Source organism: Mizuhopecten yessoensis, unplaced genomic scaffold, assembly GCF_002113885.1.
Source record: "Mizuhopecten yessoensis strain PY_sf001 unplaced genomic scaffold, ASM211388v2 scaffold11135, whole genome shotgun sequence".
Lineage (NCBI taxonomy): Eukaryota > Metazoa > Mollusca > Bivalvia > Pectinida > Pectinidae > Mizuhopecten > Mizuhopecten yessoensis.
This window is the reverse complement of record NW_018408897.1, coordinates 735,060-757,446: the sequence shown is the minus strand read 5'-3', so window position 1 is coordinate 757,446 and position 22,387 is coordinate 735,060. Positions and strand designations below refer to the sequence as shown.

At 36.3% G+C, this 22,387-nt stretch overlaps 2 protein-coding genes across 2 annotated transcripts in view; one reads left to right on the top strand and one right to left on the bottom strand.

Annotated features, from left to right (window-relative positions):
* Positions 1-8,519, bottom strand: part of LOC110466535 — a 43,074-nt gene extending 34,555 nt beyond the window's left edge. The window contains exons 1-4 of the mRNA XM_021523089.1: positions 8,382-8,519; positions 5,740-5,864; positions 4,615-4,742; positions 3,247-3,387 (exon numbers count right to left, since the gene is read on the bottom strand). Of these exons, the coding sequence (XP_021378764.1) occupies positions 3,247-3,387; positions 4,615-4,742; positions 5,740-5,864; positions 8,382-8,416 (429 nt within the window). The 5' untranslated portion in view covers positions 8,417-8,519. The remainder of the gene's footprint in view (positions 1-3,246; positions 3,388-4,614; positions 4,743-5,739; positions 5,865-8,381) is intronic.
* A 276-nt stretch (positions 8,520-8,795) lies between these two features.
* On the top strand, positions 8,796-21,933 carry LOC110466510. Its single transcript, XM_021523041.1, has 4 exons — positions 8,796-8,880; positions 9,420-10,065; positions 15,800-16,020; positions 18,924-21,933. Exons 2-4 carry the CDS (start codon positions 9,477-9,479, stop codon positions 19,098-19,100), a joined length of 987 nt encoding a protein of 328 aa, XP_021378716.1. The 5' UTR covers positions 8,796-8,880; positions 9,420-9,476; the 3' UTR covers positions 19,101-21,933.
* The last annotated feature ends 454 nt before the right edge of the window (positions 21,934-22,387 follow it).

Here is a 22,387-nt window from a genome sequence, read left to right as displayed (position 1 = left end):
CAGCCAAATATGAAGATTCTATACCTTTTAATTCTTCAGAAGAAGTCGTTTGAAATTTTTGACATATTTGACCCCTGTGACCTTGAAAGTAGGTCAAACGCATTTTCATTCTCAAACTTTGTTGGGCTCTATCCCAGGAAGCCATCAGCCAAATATGAAGATTCTATACCTTTTAGTTCTTTAGAAGAAGTTGTTTGAAATTTTTGACATATTTGACCCCTGTGACCTTGAAAACAGGTCAAGGTCATTTTTGTTCTCAAACTTTGTAGGGCTCCTACCAACGAAGCTTTCAGCCAAATATCATGACTCTAGGCCTGTCCGTTCTCCAGAAGAAGTTGTTTAAAGGAAAAGTTGACGGACGAGGACGGAAAGTAGACATATTTACAAAACCTGGGGCAGTCTTTCTTGAATAAGTTTTCAAGTCCAAAACAAGAGGCCCAATGGGCCTGAATCGCTCACCTGGTATTAATCTCACACTTGTAATCTTAAACGTGGACTAAAACAGCTAGAGGCAGAAAATCAGTGTTTGATTCATGAGAACCTGTTAAAAAATCTAAACATATGACCACTGTGACCTTGAATATGGGTGAAGGTCATTCATTTTAACAGACTTGGTAACCCTTTATCCCAGACTGACAATGGCCAAATATCATCACCCTTGGCATTTTGCAAATTGAGAAGTCGTTTGAATTATGTTTTTAACATATTTTACCCCTTTGACATTAGATATACTTCAAGGTCCTTCATTTGAAAAAACTTTGTAGTCCTTCATCCCAGCATGTTACTTGCCAAATATCATAACCCTTGGCCGCTTAGTTATTTAGAAGAAGTTGTATAAAGGTTTCAAACATGTTTGACCCCTGTGACCTTGAATATTTGTCAGTCATTTATTTGAATTAACTTGGTAGCCCTTCATCAAAGCATGCTACTGGCAAAATATAATCATCCTAGGCCTTTTCGTTATTGAGAAGAAGTTGTTTAAAGGTTTTTAACATATTTGACCCCTGTGACCTTGAATATTTGTCAAAGTTATTCATTTGAACAAACTTGGTAGCCATTCATCCCAGCATGTTACTTGCCAAATATCATCATCCTAGGCCTCTTGGTTATTCAGAAGAAGTTGTTTCAAGGTTTTAAATATATTTGACCCCTGTGACCTTGAGTATCAGTCAAGGTCATTCATTTGAACAAACTTTGTAGCCCTTCACCACATCATACTACCGGCCAAATAGCATCATCCTAGGCCTTTTGGTTATTGAGAAGAAGTTGTTTAAAGGTTTTTAAAATATTTGACCAACTGTGACCTTGAATATAATTAAAGGTCATTCATTTGAACAAACTTGGTAGCCCATCATCCCAGCATGTTACTTGCCAAATATCATTATCCTAGGCCTCTTAGTTATTCAGAGGAAGTTGTGTAAAGATTTTTTAAGACAATTGACCCCTGTGACCTTGAAAATGGATGAAGGCCATTCATTTGAACAAACTTTGTAGCCCTTCATCCCAGTTTGCTTCTGGCCAAATATCATCACCCTAGGCGTTTTGGTTATTAAGAAGAAGTTGTTTAAAGTAAGATATTGACGCCGGATGGCCGCCAGACGCTGCACCATGCCATAAGCTCACTTGGCCCTTTGGGCCAGGTGAGCTAAAAACGTTTTGATCAGTCAGATGTTTTCCGTTGACGTGCAAGACTATCACAGATATAGATTCTATATGTAACAAATTATCCAAAAGTCTGGAGGGGCGGGGGAAAGACTTTGAAAGCCCCGGAGCCTCTCATCCCAGTGGACTCAACTGCAAAAAAAATGTACACCAATTTGAAAGTTCAGATTTGTTCAGGATTGAGTCTTTATTGCGATGCATGTAAATTGACCTTATCTCAGTTGATCCCAGCCATCTTACTCAAACAGTATTAATCAGTTTCTTCAAGTTATCCAAAATTAACTATCACAGCTAAGAAAAGCCATTTATTTCAATGTTAATCATTGTTACACAAACACATTTGGAGCTGTTCATATCAGTACGACTTGTGTAACATAAACATACAAAATTTTGCTTTTAAAGACTTACGTTACTTACAAATAAGTGAAATGTTGAAGGTGGTGAAACTGCCTGCACCTTTGAGCAAAACCTTGGAAGGCCTGAAGACGTCACAAATGTTGCTGCGTGACGTCATTCAGACGTTTTTACAACAATGTTTATTTATAGGAATTTCAGTCAAATCTTCTTCTGTACTGGTGCTCGTTGCCATTTTGCTACATGCGTATGTGGTCAAATTATTAACTGAAACCCTTACTAATGTGACAAATTTGCCTTCACTAACGTTAGGCCTTTTGTTTTTATTTAGAAGTCATTTAAAGAAAAGTTAACATAAGACGGATCAATGAAGGAGGCACCACCACCACGACATAAGCTCACTTGTTCCTTCCGTCCAGGTGATCTAAAAATACGAGTGATGTGTTTCCTAATGATAACACTAATTGTGTTGCTGCCATCACAGTTATCAAATTGAAGCGAAACAAGGTCAAAGATTAAATAAGTGATAGTGACCCCATTTCAGTATGTGACACACCACTTGACCATGATTCATATGTATTTACCAGGTATGATCTGTCTACCTGAAATGATGTTAACATTAATATTATAATACTCTGGAAATTCAACCGGACAAGGTTGCAGGCACTTCAGGTCAAGTGAACCAAAAAATGTAGGAACTTTACTTAGATTTCTCTATCACTACCAAGGGTATGATTCTCTGTCAACCTCGAGCTCTAGGATAGGACAGATATGAAGAGAAAAGAAACAATACTATGTGTCAGGAACAATCAGATAACTGATATGAAGTCGCAATCAGCTCTTGATGAGTTATATGCAAATTGTGAAAACAACAGATTACAAATACTGAAAACTATTGTTTTCAACATAGAATTGGAATGGCAGAGAAAGGTCCCCTATTTTGAGGGTGTTACAGAGAAATCTCCAATCCTCTGGGTGATTAATTGGTTGTCAAACCATTAGCAGAACCTAGGGTTAGACAACGAAAACATTGCTTTGGTTGGAGATTTCTCTGTCATATCTTTAAGGTAGGGGAAGATTCTATTAATGAAGAAAGCAATCACCTACATGTATGTACTACACATGAGTTGTATTAAATAGGACATATGTATATTGCACATAATTATATATTACAAGGAAACATATGAATGTCAAGAAGCTACCAATAAATGAGNTTACATAGATACCTACCAAGTAGTGAACTGTATTGGAGTTTCCCGTGGGATCAGCTAGGGCGAGCCTCCACAAACATTGGGTCTCCTGGGCACCTAATTGATAACGACTGGCATGCAGAACCTTGATCACCACATGTTTCTTATGGCAGAACAAATCCTGAAACATGTCAAGTACAAAATACAAAATACATGTTTTATATTAAAAGGTTTAACCTTGTACACAAGAATCAATTATGTGCAGTTAATAACTACTGGCATTTATCTACTATTCAAATGCTATTCCAATACCAGTGCTGATTTTTCCTTATACAATGTTTTTGCTAACATCTAAATGTCAAACAAAAAATAATGGATCAAATCAGTATATGGTATAACGGGTAAAATTACATATAGGTACCTATACAGTGATAGTATTCCAGACCATTAGTACATTTTCTCCACTTGGAATCAAATGCATCATCTGATTTAAATAACATGAACCATATTTCTCTTACAACAGTATAAATAAGAGTAACTGTACGAGAATGAAATTATAACAGATTTGTCAGGGTATATGTAAAAAATAATATTACCATCATCATAACGAAAATATAGAACTTGAATGCTTGTTTTGTAATGTTTACCTGTATGCCTAAAATAATACTATGACTCTGAAGGGGAGGTAACTCAATAAATTCAGGAAATCAGTCGGCAGTTATGTAATCCTTTTATCATAGAGGTGTAGCAATATATAGATAATGTGTTACATATAAACCTGACAAAGTTTGATTCAAATAAATTTATATTTTAGCATTTCTCTGTAGATAAAAGCTGCTTGTGTACTTAATACTATTTATGTATTACGCTATGCATAGCTGCTTGTGTATTTATGTATTACGCTATGTATAGCTGCTTGTGTATTTATGTATTACACTATGTATAGCTGCTTGTGTATTTATGTATTACGCTATGTGTAGCTGCTTGTGTATTTATGTATTACGCTATGTATAGCTGCTTGTGTATTTATGTATTGTGCTATGTATAGCTGCTTGTGTATTTATGTATTACACTAGCTATGTATAGCTGCTTGTGTATTTATGTATTACGCTATGTATAGCTGCTTGTGTATTTATGTATTACGCTATGTATAGCTGCTTGTGTATTAACGCTATGTATCGCTGCTTGTGTATTTATGTATTACGCTATGTATAGCTGCTTGTGTATTTATGTATAACGCTATGTATAGCTGCTTGTGTATTTATGTATTACGTTATGTATTCAGAAAGTTATCTGTTTTAAAGAAGTCTAGAAAATAACACAATCTGACAATGCTGCATAGATGGTCACATATAGAATTCTAGAAATCAGTTGTTTAGTACATGTATATTAATATTGTAAACAATACCTCAGCTAGCAGTAGGATGGCTGACTGACCCTGTCGACTGATCACTTGTCTCACTCTGTATCGCGAGGCCATTACCACACCCAGTACAGGGCAAAAGTGGCCAGACTCGTCTGTGAATTGACCATATTCTGAAATCAAATGGGTGTTGACATCATACACAAATTAACTGAAATGCAGTAAGATGTTATTTTCTAGACACTTTTGAAAATACTGAAGGCATTTTATTAGGGGGATTGGAAACTTGCTCTTTCTTCAAAGGCATGTAGTCCAGTGAACTCCCTTGACTTCGACCAATCACTGTATTTTACATCCCTTTTTTTGTTTATATCTTTGTAGGCAATTTCTACATTGTTTTTTTATTGTAAAACTAATGCAACTATATTCCCCAATACCCTTTTCACTTTGTTTTTTCAAACAACAGAAGTCGTATTTTCACTCACTGTGACAGACATAAATGTCTCGATCCCCATACATGTACCCAGTTGAATTCCCCACAATTTATTTTAAGTGCAGAGTTTGCACTTACACTAGCCATCTAGTCAGAGACAAGTGAATTTCAGCAAGGACGGTTCTCTGAACAAATATGTTATCACTATATCATTTGATAGATAAATCATGAATAAGAATATATTCCTGCTTAAAATACAGATATACTGCACGCCAGTTCTTAAAATTTTCCTAAAACTTCATTTAATCAGTTATTTATCTTCCTGGTTATAGTTTTTTTGTGTCCCCCTCAGTTAATTACTTTTAAAGATTATGCTGGAGATAGTTCTTTACGGAAATTTTGATCTATCTGGTATAGTCACATTGATGTAGGACTAACTAGTATTCTAATCAACTAGTCCTGTTGACTACCAGGCCAAAATAGTCGGTGTCTAATCCTGTAAAAGGTTTATCATTTTGAAAGACATGAATGATCACTTTATATCAGCAGATAATGTTTAATGGCAGATTTCATTTTATATGAACTAATAGAGAACAATGTTGATGACTGAAGTGGTCTTACTTACAAAACCAACCAGACAACTTTAGTAAATTATTATTTTTAAATCACTAGGGAGGGGGATGCCCATGGTAGAGCAGGTATCTTTAATACATCAACAACAGCGTAAGGAAACATACCATACATAGGAAAGCTCACTTTTTCTGGGTGAGCTATCTGCCGAAACAGTCTTTGGAGGCCCCCTTTGGTATACACAGACATGTGTACTATGGGTGGATCCAGAGGAATATGCTGTCCCTTATGGCTGCAAGCAAAGCATTCGGAGTATAACAAGATGTCATGACATGTACATGAACAATTTTCAATGTAGATATGAAACCACAGAAGTGGAAATTATAAAATGGTCAGACCTTATACTAATTAATAATGATCTACATATACATATTATGGATCTAAATGAGGTGACATTTGATGAACCCACTTCAGGAGTGTACAACTTTATGTTTGAAGCAATAACATGCATGCAGATTTTGAACATTCCTCACCTAAAATTTTCATATAAAGTATTGAAAGTTAAATTTTCTTTAACCCCAACATAAATCTACAAGGTCCAGGCATCAGGCTAGTAGAATTGCTCACCTCTGTAAATTTCATTACATCTGAGGATCTGTTTCTGTGCTCTACCTGTTTCTCAGCACTGACATTTTACGCAAAGCCGTGTGCACATATATATATATATATATATATGTACACCATAAGTTTGTAGACATCGTCAGTTTTAGGTAAGTGAAAGTAAACGCACAGGCTCACATTATTGTTGACTAGTATAATAGATATTGTGGTACTTCCTATGATTAAAATGTCATCTTCATGATGTTTGAACAAAGGTTTGTCAAAGTGTTAAATAGTGCAAATAAATGTTTGCATGATTTTTAGTATTTTTGGGTATGACTGCACTGTTAACATCTTTATTGAAGGATTCCAAAACAATAAGTTTACTTTTTTAGAGTTAAATAAGAAATTGATTCCAGTATTGATAGTCAAAGAAAACAAAGCAATCCAATACACAAAAAAATATCACAGTATATGTTCCAACGAATCATATCTGCCCTAGCAACGGTATTAGAGAAAATGAGGGAAAAACAAGTTCACATATTGAATATATATAGAGTAGCTTTTTGAATATTACCTTTTTATTCCATAAGAAAACAATAGAAATATGCCTGGAAAAGTTAGAATATTTTTGGTACAATTTTCATATGCCACAACTCAATATTGTCTTCTTAACAAAAACATGAAGTAATAATAATAATTTGAGGTTCTTATATACCGCTTTATCACAACCTATTTCATCTCAAAGCGGTTTACAAACTATTTGGTTATAGGGCCTTTGCAACCAGCCAATATATTTCTGAACTTCCCGGGAAGCTGGTGCCGGTCACCCTAATGAGTGTCCTCAGAGTAATGAGTGTCCTCCGAGTGTCCTCGGAAGTTTTTGCGCGCCAGAGAGTTTGTTATTAGATTAGAGTTACTTCCCTTAAGTAATGCCTGTTGTGAAATAGTTCGCATATTTTTATCAGAATATTTCTTATATTTCGGTACATTCTACTGTTATGATCGACCTGATATTTTGCACACAGTTTGGTAAATGGAATATTTTTATGATTCCGAAGACAGAAGTAAAAAATATTGATTAACGAATTCTCGGGGGCGCGAAAACCTCCCTGGACACTCATTCCTCTGTGGACACTCAATCCACCCTCCTGAAAATAGTATTTATTGATGTATTTCGGTACTTTTTACTGTTATGACCGACTTGAAATTTTGCACACACCTAGGTAAGTGAACAATATTTATGAATCAGAATAAATAAATGAAAAAGGTGTAATAACAAATTCTCGGGCGCGCAAAAACCTCCCAGGACACTCATTCTTCCATAATAGGCATATTTATCGACATATTTCGGTACTTTGTACTGTTACGATCGAACTTAAATTTTGCACACACCTAGATAAGTGAACAATATTTAAGAATCAGAAGAAAAAAGTGAAAAAAATATAATAACCAACTCTCGGGCACGCAAAAAACTCTGAGGACACTCATTACTCCGAGGATACTCATTAGGGTGACCCGCTGGTGCTGCCATTTCTGCGCTCACAGCTAGCATTCAACAATTCTAGCATTGCCCAATCACATCCCTAATTACAGCTGAGTAGACAGGAACAAGCAGAGTAATTATCTTGTTCAAAGATACAACATTGTGCTGTGACATGACTCGAACCCACAACCCTTCGCTCAAGTGGTTGCAAACTGGCTTCCAGGTAAAATTAAAGACTAATGATTTTTGATAAACAACATTAAGCAGATTACTGTTAACAGGTTAACTCTTCTCTTATTCATTCGACCACTAGGTGATCTCCTGCTCAGACTCTCTCAATTTGACTATATATCAAATCCCCATCAAATGATATTTCCCATATGATATAGCCCAATGCTTGTTTTTGTCAATAACAAAATAAGCTTAGTTTTAATGATATTTTACAAAACGATACAGTAGTCTGTTTGTTAAGGAGTCTAACTCTTCCTTCTGTGCGTTTCATACAGGTGCATGAATAAATGATGTCAATACATGTTTTCAGGGGAATTTTGGTGGGTGCGGGGTTTATGAACTTACAGTTAAATATATATTAAAATACCTATATCGACGTGCAGAAGAACAGTGATCCTAAAAGTGAATGGGGTCGTATTGGATCACAACAAGATACGCTACATAGAATAGCATATTGCATGGTAACAGATCGTTAATATCATCAATTCGTACCATATTTCTTTTCCAAAAGCTGAGCATTTGTCCATGTTTTCTGTCAGTTTACAGTCAACCTCAAAGACACTGCTCTTACATGAACTCGTCTTTCCTTTCAAAACCGACAGACGAATCGCCCGCCATTTGTCATTGTTGTTAAAATCTCGCAATGTACCGTTATGATCGAGATTTGTACCGGAACAAAAGTTCGGCTAATTCCGACAACTTACACCGAGATGTATGATTGGATCGCAGACTTGCCCTTCTGACTCCGCCCCCCTTATGTCATTCAAGCTGGTAAGCACGCGAGGCATTGACCAATAGCAGCCAAGCAAAAGGAACCTTCAAAGACATGTCTGAACTTGTAATTATCTTCCCGAAGAAAATGATTGGTTGTGACCATATATGGAAAATGACGCAACGTTTGTAAACAAACAGGCATGCGTATGCCATGCTCCCAGCGTAAGATATAGTAAAAATTTTGCGGGAGTTTCCATACTGACAGAACTTTTGACAGGTAAGGAAGGATAATTTTCTCGTTATCACTAATATTGTACAAATTACATTACAAGACATCTCGAGTTACTGTTTTGATAAAAGAGAGTAAAACAAACTTTGTTTATTTAGTGAAACGAGAACTTAGAGTTAATTTTCGGCGGTATCATTACATGAAATACTCTTCTCATATTTCTCAGCTATAGGCCATTACGCCACAATAATCTGTAGTATGATGTTGATTTTGGACCTCTGAAATATTTTTTGTCTTCGTTTTAATCTTCAAAGTTTTTTTTCTTCTGATAATTTCAGACTATGAATTTCACAAAAAAGAGTTGGCTGTATTCCAGCTTTGTCTCATTTAGATTTAGAGCGTCGGTTTAAATCTAGCTCGTACACAAATGTCAATTATGTGAGCAGGCTATAGTTAGTGGTGGGACAGTGACCTAAGGTTTTTATTTAGACTGAAGATTACGATAATACACCAGATAACAACACGTGGTTATTTAGTGTACAATGAAGTATGTGTATAATATATAATCGAGACGTTTATACCGACAGGCGTTATTACACGGAAGCAGTACACACCTTGGCAATGGTTTAAATCCACCGGAGAGGATGCAAGAGTATTCCAAAGGTAACAAGCTGGATATAGATCAGGATAAGGAGGACAAATCTTTATCAGCATTTAAATCTGTGTCCAGGGGATTGAAACATTCTGCGTCGTCGAGGTCAGAAAAGCGTGACAGTGGATATGTGACAGATAATTCGCCAGCTAACTTTGGGAGTAATGTACCTTATTTCACGTTTGATACTGATGCGGGTGATGGATCGAGAGGGGTACACGCCCTGCACCCGTCGGTTGATGAGGATGAGGAAGTAGAGATGGTGTTGAACAGCCCCTCGGCGATGGGAAGGGCATCGAAGCCTATCCCCATACACCGTCCTCGGGCTCCCCTTCCCCGGGATATGTTAGACACGGGCCCAACTGAGGAACAGGACGACGATGACGTTTTTGAAAATGCTTCTAACGTTTGTGATATGTTCACTAGGAGGAGGTTTAGGAACCACGCCCATCACTTTAGGCCTATACACGGGCGGACGGTGGGGACTCAAACCCCTAGCCTGCATGGCCAGGCCATCACGGAAACTATAAACTTTATGTCGGACAGATTCCATCCCTACCACCAACCGCCTATAGCCAGAGGTAAGTTTACTATGTATTACACCTACTACAATACAGCTAGCCTTACTGTAACACTGTTACCTCATTATACCTACTCTCACCTTTCAGTGTATTTATATATATGTTTTGATTAACAGTTGTCAACGTGAAAAATCTTTTACGTCTCGGTAGTTAAATGGTCAGCGGGGTCCTTTCTTATCAATGAGAGGGATTTTTTCTCTCGTAAAAATAAGATTATTTGATTGTTTACTAGTTCTATTGCGATCAGCTGCAGTAGTATACACAGGAATGTGGAAGATGACTAATTGCACAATGGGAGGTAACTCCAATTCCAGATGTCTGCGGTTGTCCACCTTACACTGGTGCGTACGAGAAAGTAATTTATTGGGCAACATTAGAAAAAAACCTAGTTCATTTTACAACCGCACATTGTTTTTGTCAGCACTATGTCATTCATATTGTAAAATAGGTGTACGATGCTGTAGTAATAATACACTAATAAAACATTGTTTTACGTACACATGGCAATGTAACATCATCACCTGTATAATAATGATGTTATATAGTCGCGATTTATTTGATCTTGATGAAACAATTGGACTAAAGAGTCTGTGAGATGATTAACTTAACTGGGAGTCGCGAAGGAAAACAATGGCGCGTAAACACTTAGGGTACTTGACTTGTGGCCCCTCGTCACATAGCGACATTGCGGGTAACAGATATTGGCATTAGGATAACAGATTCGGGGGATTAGGATTAGAAAGTCAGACCAGCTATCGGATCAGGCTTAGTACCAGGCCGCACTGCTCGGGTCGTTGCCTCCATGGAAATTACCAAAATAGATGAGTCAATCAGTCTCGAAAAAAAAATCTGCGGTTTCTCGGTTCAGTGAAATTTCGTCATGTGTTTTAGTCATAGCAGAGACGTATCTATATTACGTCTCTGGTCATAGTAAACTTCGATTTTAGTTTTATTAAACCAGAATAAATTCGTAAAAGTGAAATTATATAACATATATATATGTTCTATATAACATCGAACGCACGGTATTCATGCAGGTGTGAATTAATTATCATGTTTTATTTTTGTTTGATTTATAATTAGGTTAGCCTGGTGGCCCGTTAAGTAGTGGATCAGGAAACAGACTCTATGCTTGTGAGTCATAATACACGATTTCCCGAGTACTACTGTAGCTAACATCGCCGCTATTACTTAGTCCGATATTTACAACAACAAACAGTTCCCATGGAACAGATTATCATCTAACGACAAAGTTTTGTAATATTTTAGCATGATTTTTTTTTATCATGAACGATTCATAGACCTTACTTTTGTTTATTTATTTATTATTTACCTGCAACGAAAATATTCGTAATTGTGTGTTGAATAATAACTATAATTTACTCTTAATAAATGTAAGTCTCACATGTGCCCAATACGTCCAATTATTTAGTTCCTTATGCTCGTATCCAACAGTTGTTTACTTATATGATAATAAGTTACTTTAATAAAGTCACGCTGATTCTTAACTTTTTTAAATTAAGACTGGTTTCCATTTTTATTTAGAGTTACTTGCTACATTATTTTAGAAAACTCTGCTTTAAAGCATTGAGATAAAAACGCTACGGGAACAAAAACAACAAAGATTTAAAAACAAGGGTTAAGTGAGGAAAGCAAAGTATGTTATGTTCGAATGCATTTTTAGTTATAGGAGACCACAAAATGAAATTGGCCATCAAAATTCTAACGTGGAAAGAAAAGATAAAGAAAAGTTATTGTCATAATCTAACTTGTTTGTCAGAATTAATAAATTATTCCAAAATAAAATTCCGAAGAAGAAAAAATATAAGAAAAATACATTTCTAAATTTATTTATTTTACAGTTATAATTTAACTTGTTTCTCACAATTAATTTGTTTTTCCAAAGTAAAATTCTGAAGAAAAAAAGAGAGAGAAAATATATAATATAAATAGCAAGAATGATTTTCCCCCGTTCTCTTTATTTCTGGTATTTTCCGGACCTTTTTTAACCAAACGAAACGAGTTTTTATCAGCAAAATTGATTGATAAGAAAACCCGAATTATATATGTTTCTGTTTCGAGGGAATATTAAATCAGGTAATGAATATTACTTGGAGATTACAATGATAATGTATATAACCATACATTTCTAACGTCACCAAATTTAGATATATTTATTTCCCTAACTGTACGTAGTGTTTACTCCCGTGTGTCCTTGTACTCACAACCCACTAAAGCAAACGTTTCCTAATCACCTCGAAATATAAAAGAGAAAAATAAGTAAAACGATCTCCGTACGCGAACAAAATAACGCATTAGTAAGTACCCAACTGTTCTATAATTCGTGAAGTCCGTTTAGTAGGTCAGAAGTAACCAGTAGGTATTTAGAAATCGGACACTAAAACAAACCTCTGGTTCCGATAGGGGAAACGTTTACGCCGATTTATTTCCGTTTTAATTTTAGTAACAAGTTGTGTTCTTCGATTAGAACATGTGTTTTACTCCGCCCGTGTACGCCAACAAATGTCGTGTACAGTATGTAGGAAGCCACTACTATATTCCAATATCTAGTTTTCCAACATTGTTTTAAATAAAGTAAATTACAAGTGAAAATATTATTGCTATTTCAATAATTTACCCCGTGTTTTCAGCATTTGTAAATAACCCTGTGCACTTTTTTTTAATATGAACAATGTGCAACAAGTTTATTATATGATCAATCGTAGGTATGGTTATTAAAATTAAATTAGATTTAATATAATGAATATACGTATTCTATTTCGGGATTATTTGACAAACCAGGGGTTTAGATATAGCAAGTGTTGAGACAAGGATACATGACAAACCAGGGGTTTAGATATAGCAAGTGTTGAGACAAGGATACATCGCTGTAAAGCTGAAACTACGGAAGCGGCCAAGTAAACATTCTCTGTTTTATCGGATATTTTAATATTTCTTACAGGAATATAAATCGTATCACGACATCAGATATTATAATTACGTACGTATCAAACATGTCGCATATTGATTGTAAAGACACGTATTTCTTTCCCGAAATGTGATCGCGACTCGACCATCGCACGTATTTTATTTTAAAATCAAACCAAAACAATATCTACCAAAACAACTACCCTTCTACAAAAACTTCATCTTCGAAAATATCATCATACAATTCTACAAATAAACAAATCTTCTTTTGTAAAATATCTATTTATTCTATACAAATACCATCATACAAAAATATCATTAAGAACGGCGTGAACAATTGGTTAATAATTAGTTTATTTTCCTCATTAATATCTAAAGCAAAAACTGACAAAAAAAAAATCGCACTCTTGAAAATGTCGAAAAGGCGTGTTAAGTTTTGAGTACGCGCTTGTATATATAGTCATTATATCACCACTTCCTTAGTGGAAATTAATTTACGACCCGGTTGCCGTTTTCCGGGCCGAGAGTTACGGAGCACCGTTAACGGAGAGCTGTCAATATGTCAACTGTCCGAGCACGCGACACTGATCGATCGCCCAACACCTATGATCTTCATCCACCTGTGTAAGACGTAGATAGACTTCCAGGTGCTGCCTCTCCAGCAAACCTACCCTTGTGGTTGTTGTAGGAATAATGTTAAATATCAACACCAAAATTGGACTTGTTTGATTTACTTCAAATGTATGTGATTCACAAATGACGGACGCAAGTTTTCTTCTTTCCTTTCTTAGTTTTATTTGATTTCTCTAAGAATTGATGAACACAAAATATCTAGCTACCTCGTATACTAATCCGAATTATTCTGACGTTTTATCAACTTTTTTCATATCGGTCTGTCGTCAGACCGATATGAAAAAAGTTGATAAAACGTCAGAATAATTCGGACAACCTCGTATACATGTGATATGTTTGAAGTAGCCATACATTACTTACTTTATTGTATTTGTTTAAGTTTTAGTCTGTACAATGTATAATTGAATTTCTCGGTGAGTTTGTAACGTTCATGTTTACCAAAATTGTCGAACCGTTCTCACATTATCAAGTACAAAATCACTGCAAGGTAATTGTCGCGATATTTCAAATGAATAAAAGCAATATTATATTTATTATCATATTCGCCCCGATTTAAAGTGTACCGTGATGTTTCACACATGGTCACACACAAGCATCACACTTATTAGATCACCTCTGCGTAACATTTAATACTTAACAAAAAATCTGGTATCATTATTTCTGTCGACAAGAAATTGAGACAGATCAATAATATGTAATTAGATTTATTTAAATACGTCGTCTATACCCAATCTGTACCTGTGTCATGTTTAAGTAACAAACTTATTTCCTTTCTAAAAGCACAGTTATAATTGTTTATTTGCGGTAAATCATGATCCTTTGAGATTGATGTATATACACATTGACAGGTAGATTGTACAGGACAGATAATAATACTGAAAAGCTATCAAAAGTGGGCCATAACAAGGATAAACTATCGCGCGATTTAGTGCTATATATAGCGCGGATCGTGGCACTGAACAATAACAATGTAACGTTGCATCAGCACTGAAAATACTTCTACGTAGCGCACGTACAGCTGTGTTGTGTATTGCCTTGTGTAATCCGTGCATGTCGAATTCATGCCGATTCCAGTGTACGAGCACATGTCTACACGTAACATACATGTTACTATAGAGTGGGCCCGATTTACCTCTTTATAGATTATAGCTCACACTGCATGTGCAGCCCGCCAGTTGTAATCTCACAATTGTCTGTTTTTTTCAAATGACATTTAAATTAGGCACAAGGAGCATACACTATGCGCACTGTTTTTATTGTAGCGTTCATTATGCCGTTTTATTTTATTATATTTTATACCTTTAAATTACACGGTATTTAAGCGATAAATGTATTTGTGAAGCTGATTTCATCATTGTATAATTAGAACAAAAAACAATAGATGTGTTCCGAGATAACGGATTAAGTTAAGTGTATACTACTTGGTTTTCAAGTGACCCCGTAACAGATATGATTTCCGGTTTCACTGAACCTCATTCTCGACCAGTACAGTTGTGTGTGTACTTAAACTTATCATATTGTACGTCAGAACTGCGTAGTAGACTCGCAGTAAACTGACAAATCCGGAAATCAACTTAAGTGTGTTGTCGTTTGAAACGGTTTGTTTACATTTCTCATTTATGTCTTCTCCGCATGAAACTCGCTTCACGCGGTGATCTGATTTGAAACCTTGTTCAGATAGTCAGGTATTTTACCCATGTGTTACTAATGTGCTTAAAGTAAAATATTGATCGATAGAAATATTGTAATTTAAATCATATAATCTTATTGAGGAAGTGCAGAAAAGTGACTCCAATCAGACGGTACACGTTTTCTGATGAACTTGTATACACACTAGAGAGTGAGTAGGAAACTATTGCGGTATTTTTATAACCCATTATGTCATTATGTTTACAAGAGTATTTGTTTTCTAAGTCGCCCGACACTACAAACATTTTATGAACCAACGTAAGGTCATTTCAGTGCACTTGTATTATACACTCTTACGTTTGACAATGCAAGTAAACAAGTAAACAATTATATTGATATCTATTAAAATGTTGAAATGCTGTTTAGGCGGGAATTTGTCTCTATACACGTGTCCGTTTGTCTAGACTTCTATTACAAAATTGAGAATTTATTTGTGTGTGTGATTGAACAAATTAAAATAGAAATGGCATTGTTTCCTCTGTAGGTACTGCCTATACGCGGTTGAGATATCACTCTGACGGTGATGGTTCAGATTCTCCCACCCACGGGAGGGATCTACCCGATATCGTCCCCGTCCCCCGGGATAGGTCGATATCACTCCCAGACGTACACCACCAACAGCGGCTTGACGTGGGTCGGGAACTCAGACGGATAGGCGACGAGTTCCACTTCGAGCTAGCTAGTGCCCCACTCCGAGTCAGAAGGGTAAGTTCATAAACGTATCACTATCCGTACAGTTTGTTGGCGTTGGAAGGAAAGTATGCAAATAGTTTTTAAATGGACACAAGTGTTTAACCATTTTATGAGGTTTTCCCCGCTTACAGGATAACACTATCTAACTCTATGAAAACGAGCACACACAAGTTATAACTTAGCTATTTCTTTTTCAACATTTGTTTGGGTGGAAATTAATTGAATTTTAAATATGTACGGGAGAAGAATGTATTCCTCCTGTACAGCCAATAAATAACATACCGGTATTGTAACACTGCTTTTCTCACGTTCGTCATGTCCAACGGATCTCCATCCCGGGCAAGCAGGATTCCTGTACATGTAACTAAAGCTGAGTGACAATAAGTATTTTTATAATTGTTAGAGACAGAAGTTTTGTCGACACAATGTAGTTTTTCTAACGTATTTGAAGTATCTAATTTATTTCTATATCAGTTGAGTAGTCATTTTAACTGGATGTCTTGATGAATCTGTGATTAAGACAAGTCGTAAATTTGGATACAATATTGGACAACCGAAAATGAAAAGCAAATAATTTTCGTAAGGTTTTAATGGAGAAAAAAAATGAAATAAAATAACGAGGACGAAAAAAAAGGTTTAACATTTGTTGGAAAGGAAGTACGTTGGTATCAGGTTTGAGGTGCCGCAGTTGAAAAATATCGGAATATCTTTATATCGATTTTGTCTTGGTCAAATAGTGTTATATAACTCTGCTTAAGCTGATAATACTTTCTCATATTCTAGAACCACGGGGCTATAAACAAATACAACCATCTTTTACACAACCCTTTTTAAAAGATTAAAATCCACGAATAATTTGTTGCTACAATTATACCTAATTTTAAGGCAGTTTCCTTCTAGTTTGTCTGCTCTTTAGCCGTCCTAGATTTCACCCACGGTTCTTTATCTTCAAAAGTTTTAAAGTGAATGTCACGTGATGTAAATAAAAACTGAGCACGCGTCGCGAGAGGGCTATTTGACAGATATAGGTCACAGGGTTACTACGTTGTTGTCGTTACTGTATGTACATGTGTGGTGTAGTACTCCGCTGGCTCACTGCCAAACTCTTACATAAACCATGCATGGTTATGCAGACCGTGTCTCTTGCTGTACTTTAATCTTAAACTCCGACAAAGACGCGTGCACTTCCAAACTTTTTTATTGAAAAAAAGATTACAAAGTTTATAACCCGGATCCTTAGACACGTGTGACAGAAAGAAATTGACACTGACATCAGTGACGTTACTCATCAATTTCATCAATATTGATTTCAATTTCGGTTAAGTATAGATTTCAAATGTACTGTTTCTCATTTGTTGTTACACATTGTATGTTTATATCTAACTGTACATACATTGTATACTGCACGTGACTGTACGCGGAGGATAGTTAACACCCACTTTCCTGTTTTGTAAATAAGAACACGACTTTGTAGCATTTACCGGAAGGTTACTGCAAACATGTAAGAAGACCATAAAAAACATGATTCAAAATAAGCATTTACAGCGGCAATGAAGTTCATGTTATTTCTTATATTATTCAATATAAGTCTCGTGCGAATTCCCACACGCATGTTTATCTTGTTTAACGAGTCCATATCGATAAACTTTCACAAATCGTGCAGAATGCTGCATTACGTGTTGGTGTGAAGTTGTTTACGACACGTACTGATCGGCCCTGACCGTTGACGCGGGTTCATCTAGTGCTCCGTTCCCGTTCAGCATCTGGAGCGTATGACACCTGTACAGGTCGATACCTGGGCTTCCCAACCGTGCATCAGTCCTGTCTGAATCCTTAAACGGACTTTCCTAATCAATCGTTTGTCACGCTCATCAATCAATATTTTATCACTCATAACCGTCCGGATCCGTGTACACGCTGCTGATTCACCTATTTCCATTTATAAATGTCTATTTTCTAATTATAAGTAATCTTTTACTTGGACAGTCAGGTGTATCCCGTAAAAACCACCAAAAATCAATAGATTTTAACAGCCATCCATTTTCAGTTTAAAGTTCTTGATAGTTAGCATAATAGATGTGTAGGGGGTATCTTCAAAAGAAATATATGCAACATTGAACCTTATGATCAGGACAGCAAGGTGCGAAACAATAATATCGAAATTAAAAACGTTTGAGTTTAGCATAATTTTATCTTTCAAATCTACTATGCAAATTTGGTTATGAAATTAAAACTTGCAATATTGTCGACAACGTTATCGATAAGTTAGAGCATGTTACCTATATACATGTATATATATACATGTACAAGTGCGAAAACCTGTCAACTTGTATTACCCCTAACTGGGCCATTATATTATCATTAGTCTAGAGACGATGAGTCATACTTTCTTTCCGGTTTGGAAACTTGCTGGCGGCAGTAGGCCTTAAATAGCTGGATAAGCATCAACCTATCGATTCTCCAGTGTGACAGGGACTACACATGTTCCCTTGTTCAGTCCCCCCTGGACGGCTTTGTTCACAACCTTTCTTCACCTCTCCGAATTTTTAATACGTACACACACAGGTGTCCCTACCAGCCCTGGACACCCCAGTGGCTGCTATTGTGGCACTTGTTGAAAGCTTGTTTTGTCGACAGGAGAGATATCGCGTTACCAATGTTATTATTAGTGGGCATATATACAAGTACGAAGGACATGAAGACACGCGTCTTATCAAAATAACGTTAAATCTTTATAAGGTCATATATACACGCAGCCCCTTAGCAAGCAAAGCGAATTTTATACGGGCAATACAAACTAGACTTCTCCATTTAAAAGCTCTACACTTAGTCTTCTGATCATGTGATCGAACATTCTTATGTATGGCATGTTCCAATTCATATGTGTGAACCAAATGTTTCCATTACTATTTCAGAACGGCGTTGTGATGCGTCAGGCGGCATCCTTTCCCGGAACAACAGCGTTCAATTTCCAGAACTGGTGGGAGCAGCTCCGGACCATTTTCTCTAGTCCTGTAAATATAGAGCCAGACCGCCAACGCAGGAGAGCCTCGTCATCAGCGGATCCTGGCTACTTCCAGAAAGACTTTTGACGTCAGGTCTTGCCTTATACATAGTCCGTCACAACCTCGTGCTTGTCTCTTCGGAACCCGCCATGGTCTTCCACACGGTGGAAAACAAAGTATGACATTTCAAAAATCAGAACTTTTCCTTGACAATCAAGCCAGTAAGGAAGTATTCCGAATGGTGTTTTAACATGAGGATCTCATCAACGTTGGCTTTCCGAATGACATTTGAAAGACATTGTTTACATGGGCAGCCAGCCCCCGAGTTGAACTGTCCTATGTGGTGCTATGGGTGTAGAGCAGACACCTTATGAGAGCGGACAGGTTGTGATATGTCTATTGTGGTTTGTCCAATGTTAGAGAGAAAGTGTGTTTTACAATTCAACGATTCTCTGTCTCTTCACATACAAGAGCGACGATGAGAATAAATGATAGATCGGACCAATCTTTTCTCTCGAACTCTTACAAGATTGAGAGCCGCGCTATATTTTGACGTAGTTGATAGGCACGTAAAAAACACATGTGAAAGCTGGAAACTCTACAAAACACTCCAACTAAGTCCTTTATGTCAATTGCTCATACTGGGGCCAAGCCCATTGTAGGAAGATCTCATTTTATTTTTTGACTGAACGTATTATGTTATTTTGTTTTGATAATTCCTAAGTGCTAAAGAGACGGCCGTGACCATTATCTTACTTTTGGTGCAAAGTACTTATTTGATATCTCAGCCACTGCATCCGGCAACGGAAACAGTCGGCGGGAAAACCTAAGGTGTTCATTAGCTAGAGTTATTACTCATTGTTCGGGCATTTCCGCCACATATTAATCGATTATACATTTGACTGTTGAGGATAATGTCCACATTTCCATGGTTTGTCTCTATAAAGTGTGTGGATCTGGTCACATTATCGCCACTTCATCTGTAATTATTGCCAAATTGAAATACACATTTCCGGTATGACATCACTACTCCTATCTCGTTCCACTGATAGAAACACCATCTCCACACCACTCTGTACTGTCATAAGATGGATTTGTATATGTTTAACAACACTACCGCTAGTGTGGGCATTACATGTTTGTTATTGGCACGTGTAAAACATACATAACACTAAGTGCTCGTTTAAAGCATTATTCTATAATTTCTTCAGGTGATCTTTTTTGAGCAAATTGTGGTTATTTTTCTGACAATGTTAGCATTTTCTGATTTTACACGCACAATGTTCCGTGGTCGCACGTGTCCGATGTTTAAGCAGGGTACTGTACACGATGTTTGTATTATATATACCAGAAACAAATACCTCGTTAGTAATGAAGATATTGTATCCGTGGCTGGGAATGTGTTTATCAAATTTCATTCAAACAAACCACCTATGCAGCACATTTTGTTGACTTAACAAAAAAAATCGTCATTATAAGTATTTTTCATCAGTATATTTCTAAATTATCGCACGCTTTCATATCAGCGGATATTATTTTCCGAGTTATTTTGATAATGAATATAGTACATTGATATCAATCTGATAACAAACTCTCTACTAGGTTCTATAAACGCGGTGAGCCGTCCCCTAGTCTCCTTCTCAATATGGGACCTAACTTGATCGCGTTAAACTAACACAAGGTATCTGTAGGTTAGAGTGTGACTTAGAGCTACCCCGAGGTCACCCCCCGAGGTCACCATTGTAGATTAACAGTAGTGTCTATGTATACGTGTGTAAGTGTGTGGCATTATGCCATAAAATGTAAAGAAAAACATTTCGAAGGTTTTCCAAATGATCTCAAATCTTGTTCTTTTTCCTTGTTGCCGACTTTTGTACATAGTAACTCTTTGATTTTCCATTGTGTGTACATATTTTGTGTAGATTCCTGTATATAGACCGTATCCTAGACGTTTATCTGTATATATAAGTAGTAACCTTGGCGACTAGCTGGTAGTGCTTCTTTGTAGAACTGGTATGCTTATCATGTGACCGAATGTATCTTAAACAGGAATTTTGGACCCGATACTGTCTTTACATCTTGATTTTGGTAAAACTCCAGAAAACCTGCCTGTTATACTGTTAATAGGAGAGTACCTACAATCATAATTTATATATACTGTACACCAATTTATTTTCGCGTGTACTTTATTTCGCGAACTTTGCCTGTTTGTTTTATTCGTTAATGCATGGGTTCGCGATGGAAAAGATGTTTTTTAAAAAAAATGATGGTACTTTATAATATGGAATTATTATTCGTGAAACGTTTAAATAAGTAAATTAGTCATCTTGCAAATTAACGCGAACAGTTATCTCTTCTGAAAATAAAGTGCTATACAGTATATCTTGTCAGTAACGTTTAACTGAGAAGTTCTACCAAAAAGACACATCGCTGGTACGAGGCATCCGATACATTGTTGAATACAATAGATAGAATATAGGTAGTAATCAATTTTGAATAGGTCAATTTGTTGAGCACGTGCTATTCCATTCATCATTGTTTTGTATATATGTGGACGTGGGTTTCAATCTTCTACTGTCACTATACAACGTGCCTCTTCTGACCCTTCTAACTAACCTACATCTGTTCATTGGACGTTTCTTCTATTCCTTTTTTGCTCAATTATATCCTGTCTATTACAATGTTGGGTTTTTTCAACCTTTAACCAGAATATCTTTTTTATTATTTATTTAAATCTTGGTTTACAAACATCTACGAGAGTCTTAACAACTTTTTCCCCAAAGTGCTTATGTTTTCATTGTTCAGTGAAGTATTGGTGTTGGTGACCGACAGGTCCACCCCATGATCATGCAATCAATTTATTTTTGTAAGAAAAGTTGAGGAGATGTTTTATATTGAAAAGAAAGAAAAAAATGTAAAAAGAACGAAAAGACAAAAATGAAGGTGACGAATAATGAATAAATGTATATTGCCTTGATGTATGTGTTTCTCATGTTTTGTTTGAACGGTTTTTAGAAATATACGTGTATACATAATCAGCGATTTAAAGACGTTTCATGAAAGTTAATTACAACAATGTGCACAAGTATAGATAAGAGAATGTGTATTTAAAGACCCAAACGTAGAACGGTTTTCCAAATAGCAGTAAATAGAATTTGGAGTAATATTGAATCTACCACTGAGCATGGTTCACGCGAGTCAATCGACCATGTAGAACTCCCGTGGGAGTCATTCGACCATGCCGTCACATCTACCATACTACGTAGAAGCTCGCCCGAAGCCGGTCGGCAGACGTATCGGTACCCGTGATAATTGTTCGACCATGGAATTACATCTAATAAATGCATCAGTGTCTATTTGTGAAAGTCGTTCGA

Bases quoted from the DNA above. Each gene is read 5' to 3' on its own strand.
- LOC110466510 (XM_021523041.1), top strand. From the start codon at position 9,477: ATGCAAGAGTATTCCAAAGGTAACAAGCTGGATATAGATCAGGATAAG. The intron at 10,066-15,799 runs GTAAGTTTACTA...TTTCCTCTGTAG, and splicing joins CCAACCGCCTATAGCCAGAG to GTACTGCCTATACGCGGTTG. The intron at 16,021-18,923 runs GTAAGTTCATAA...TTACTATTTCAG, and splicing joins CCCCACTCCGAGTCAGAAGG to AACGGCGTTGTGATGCGTCA.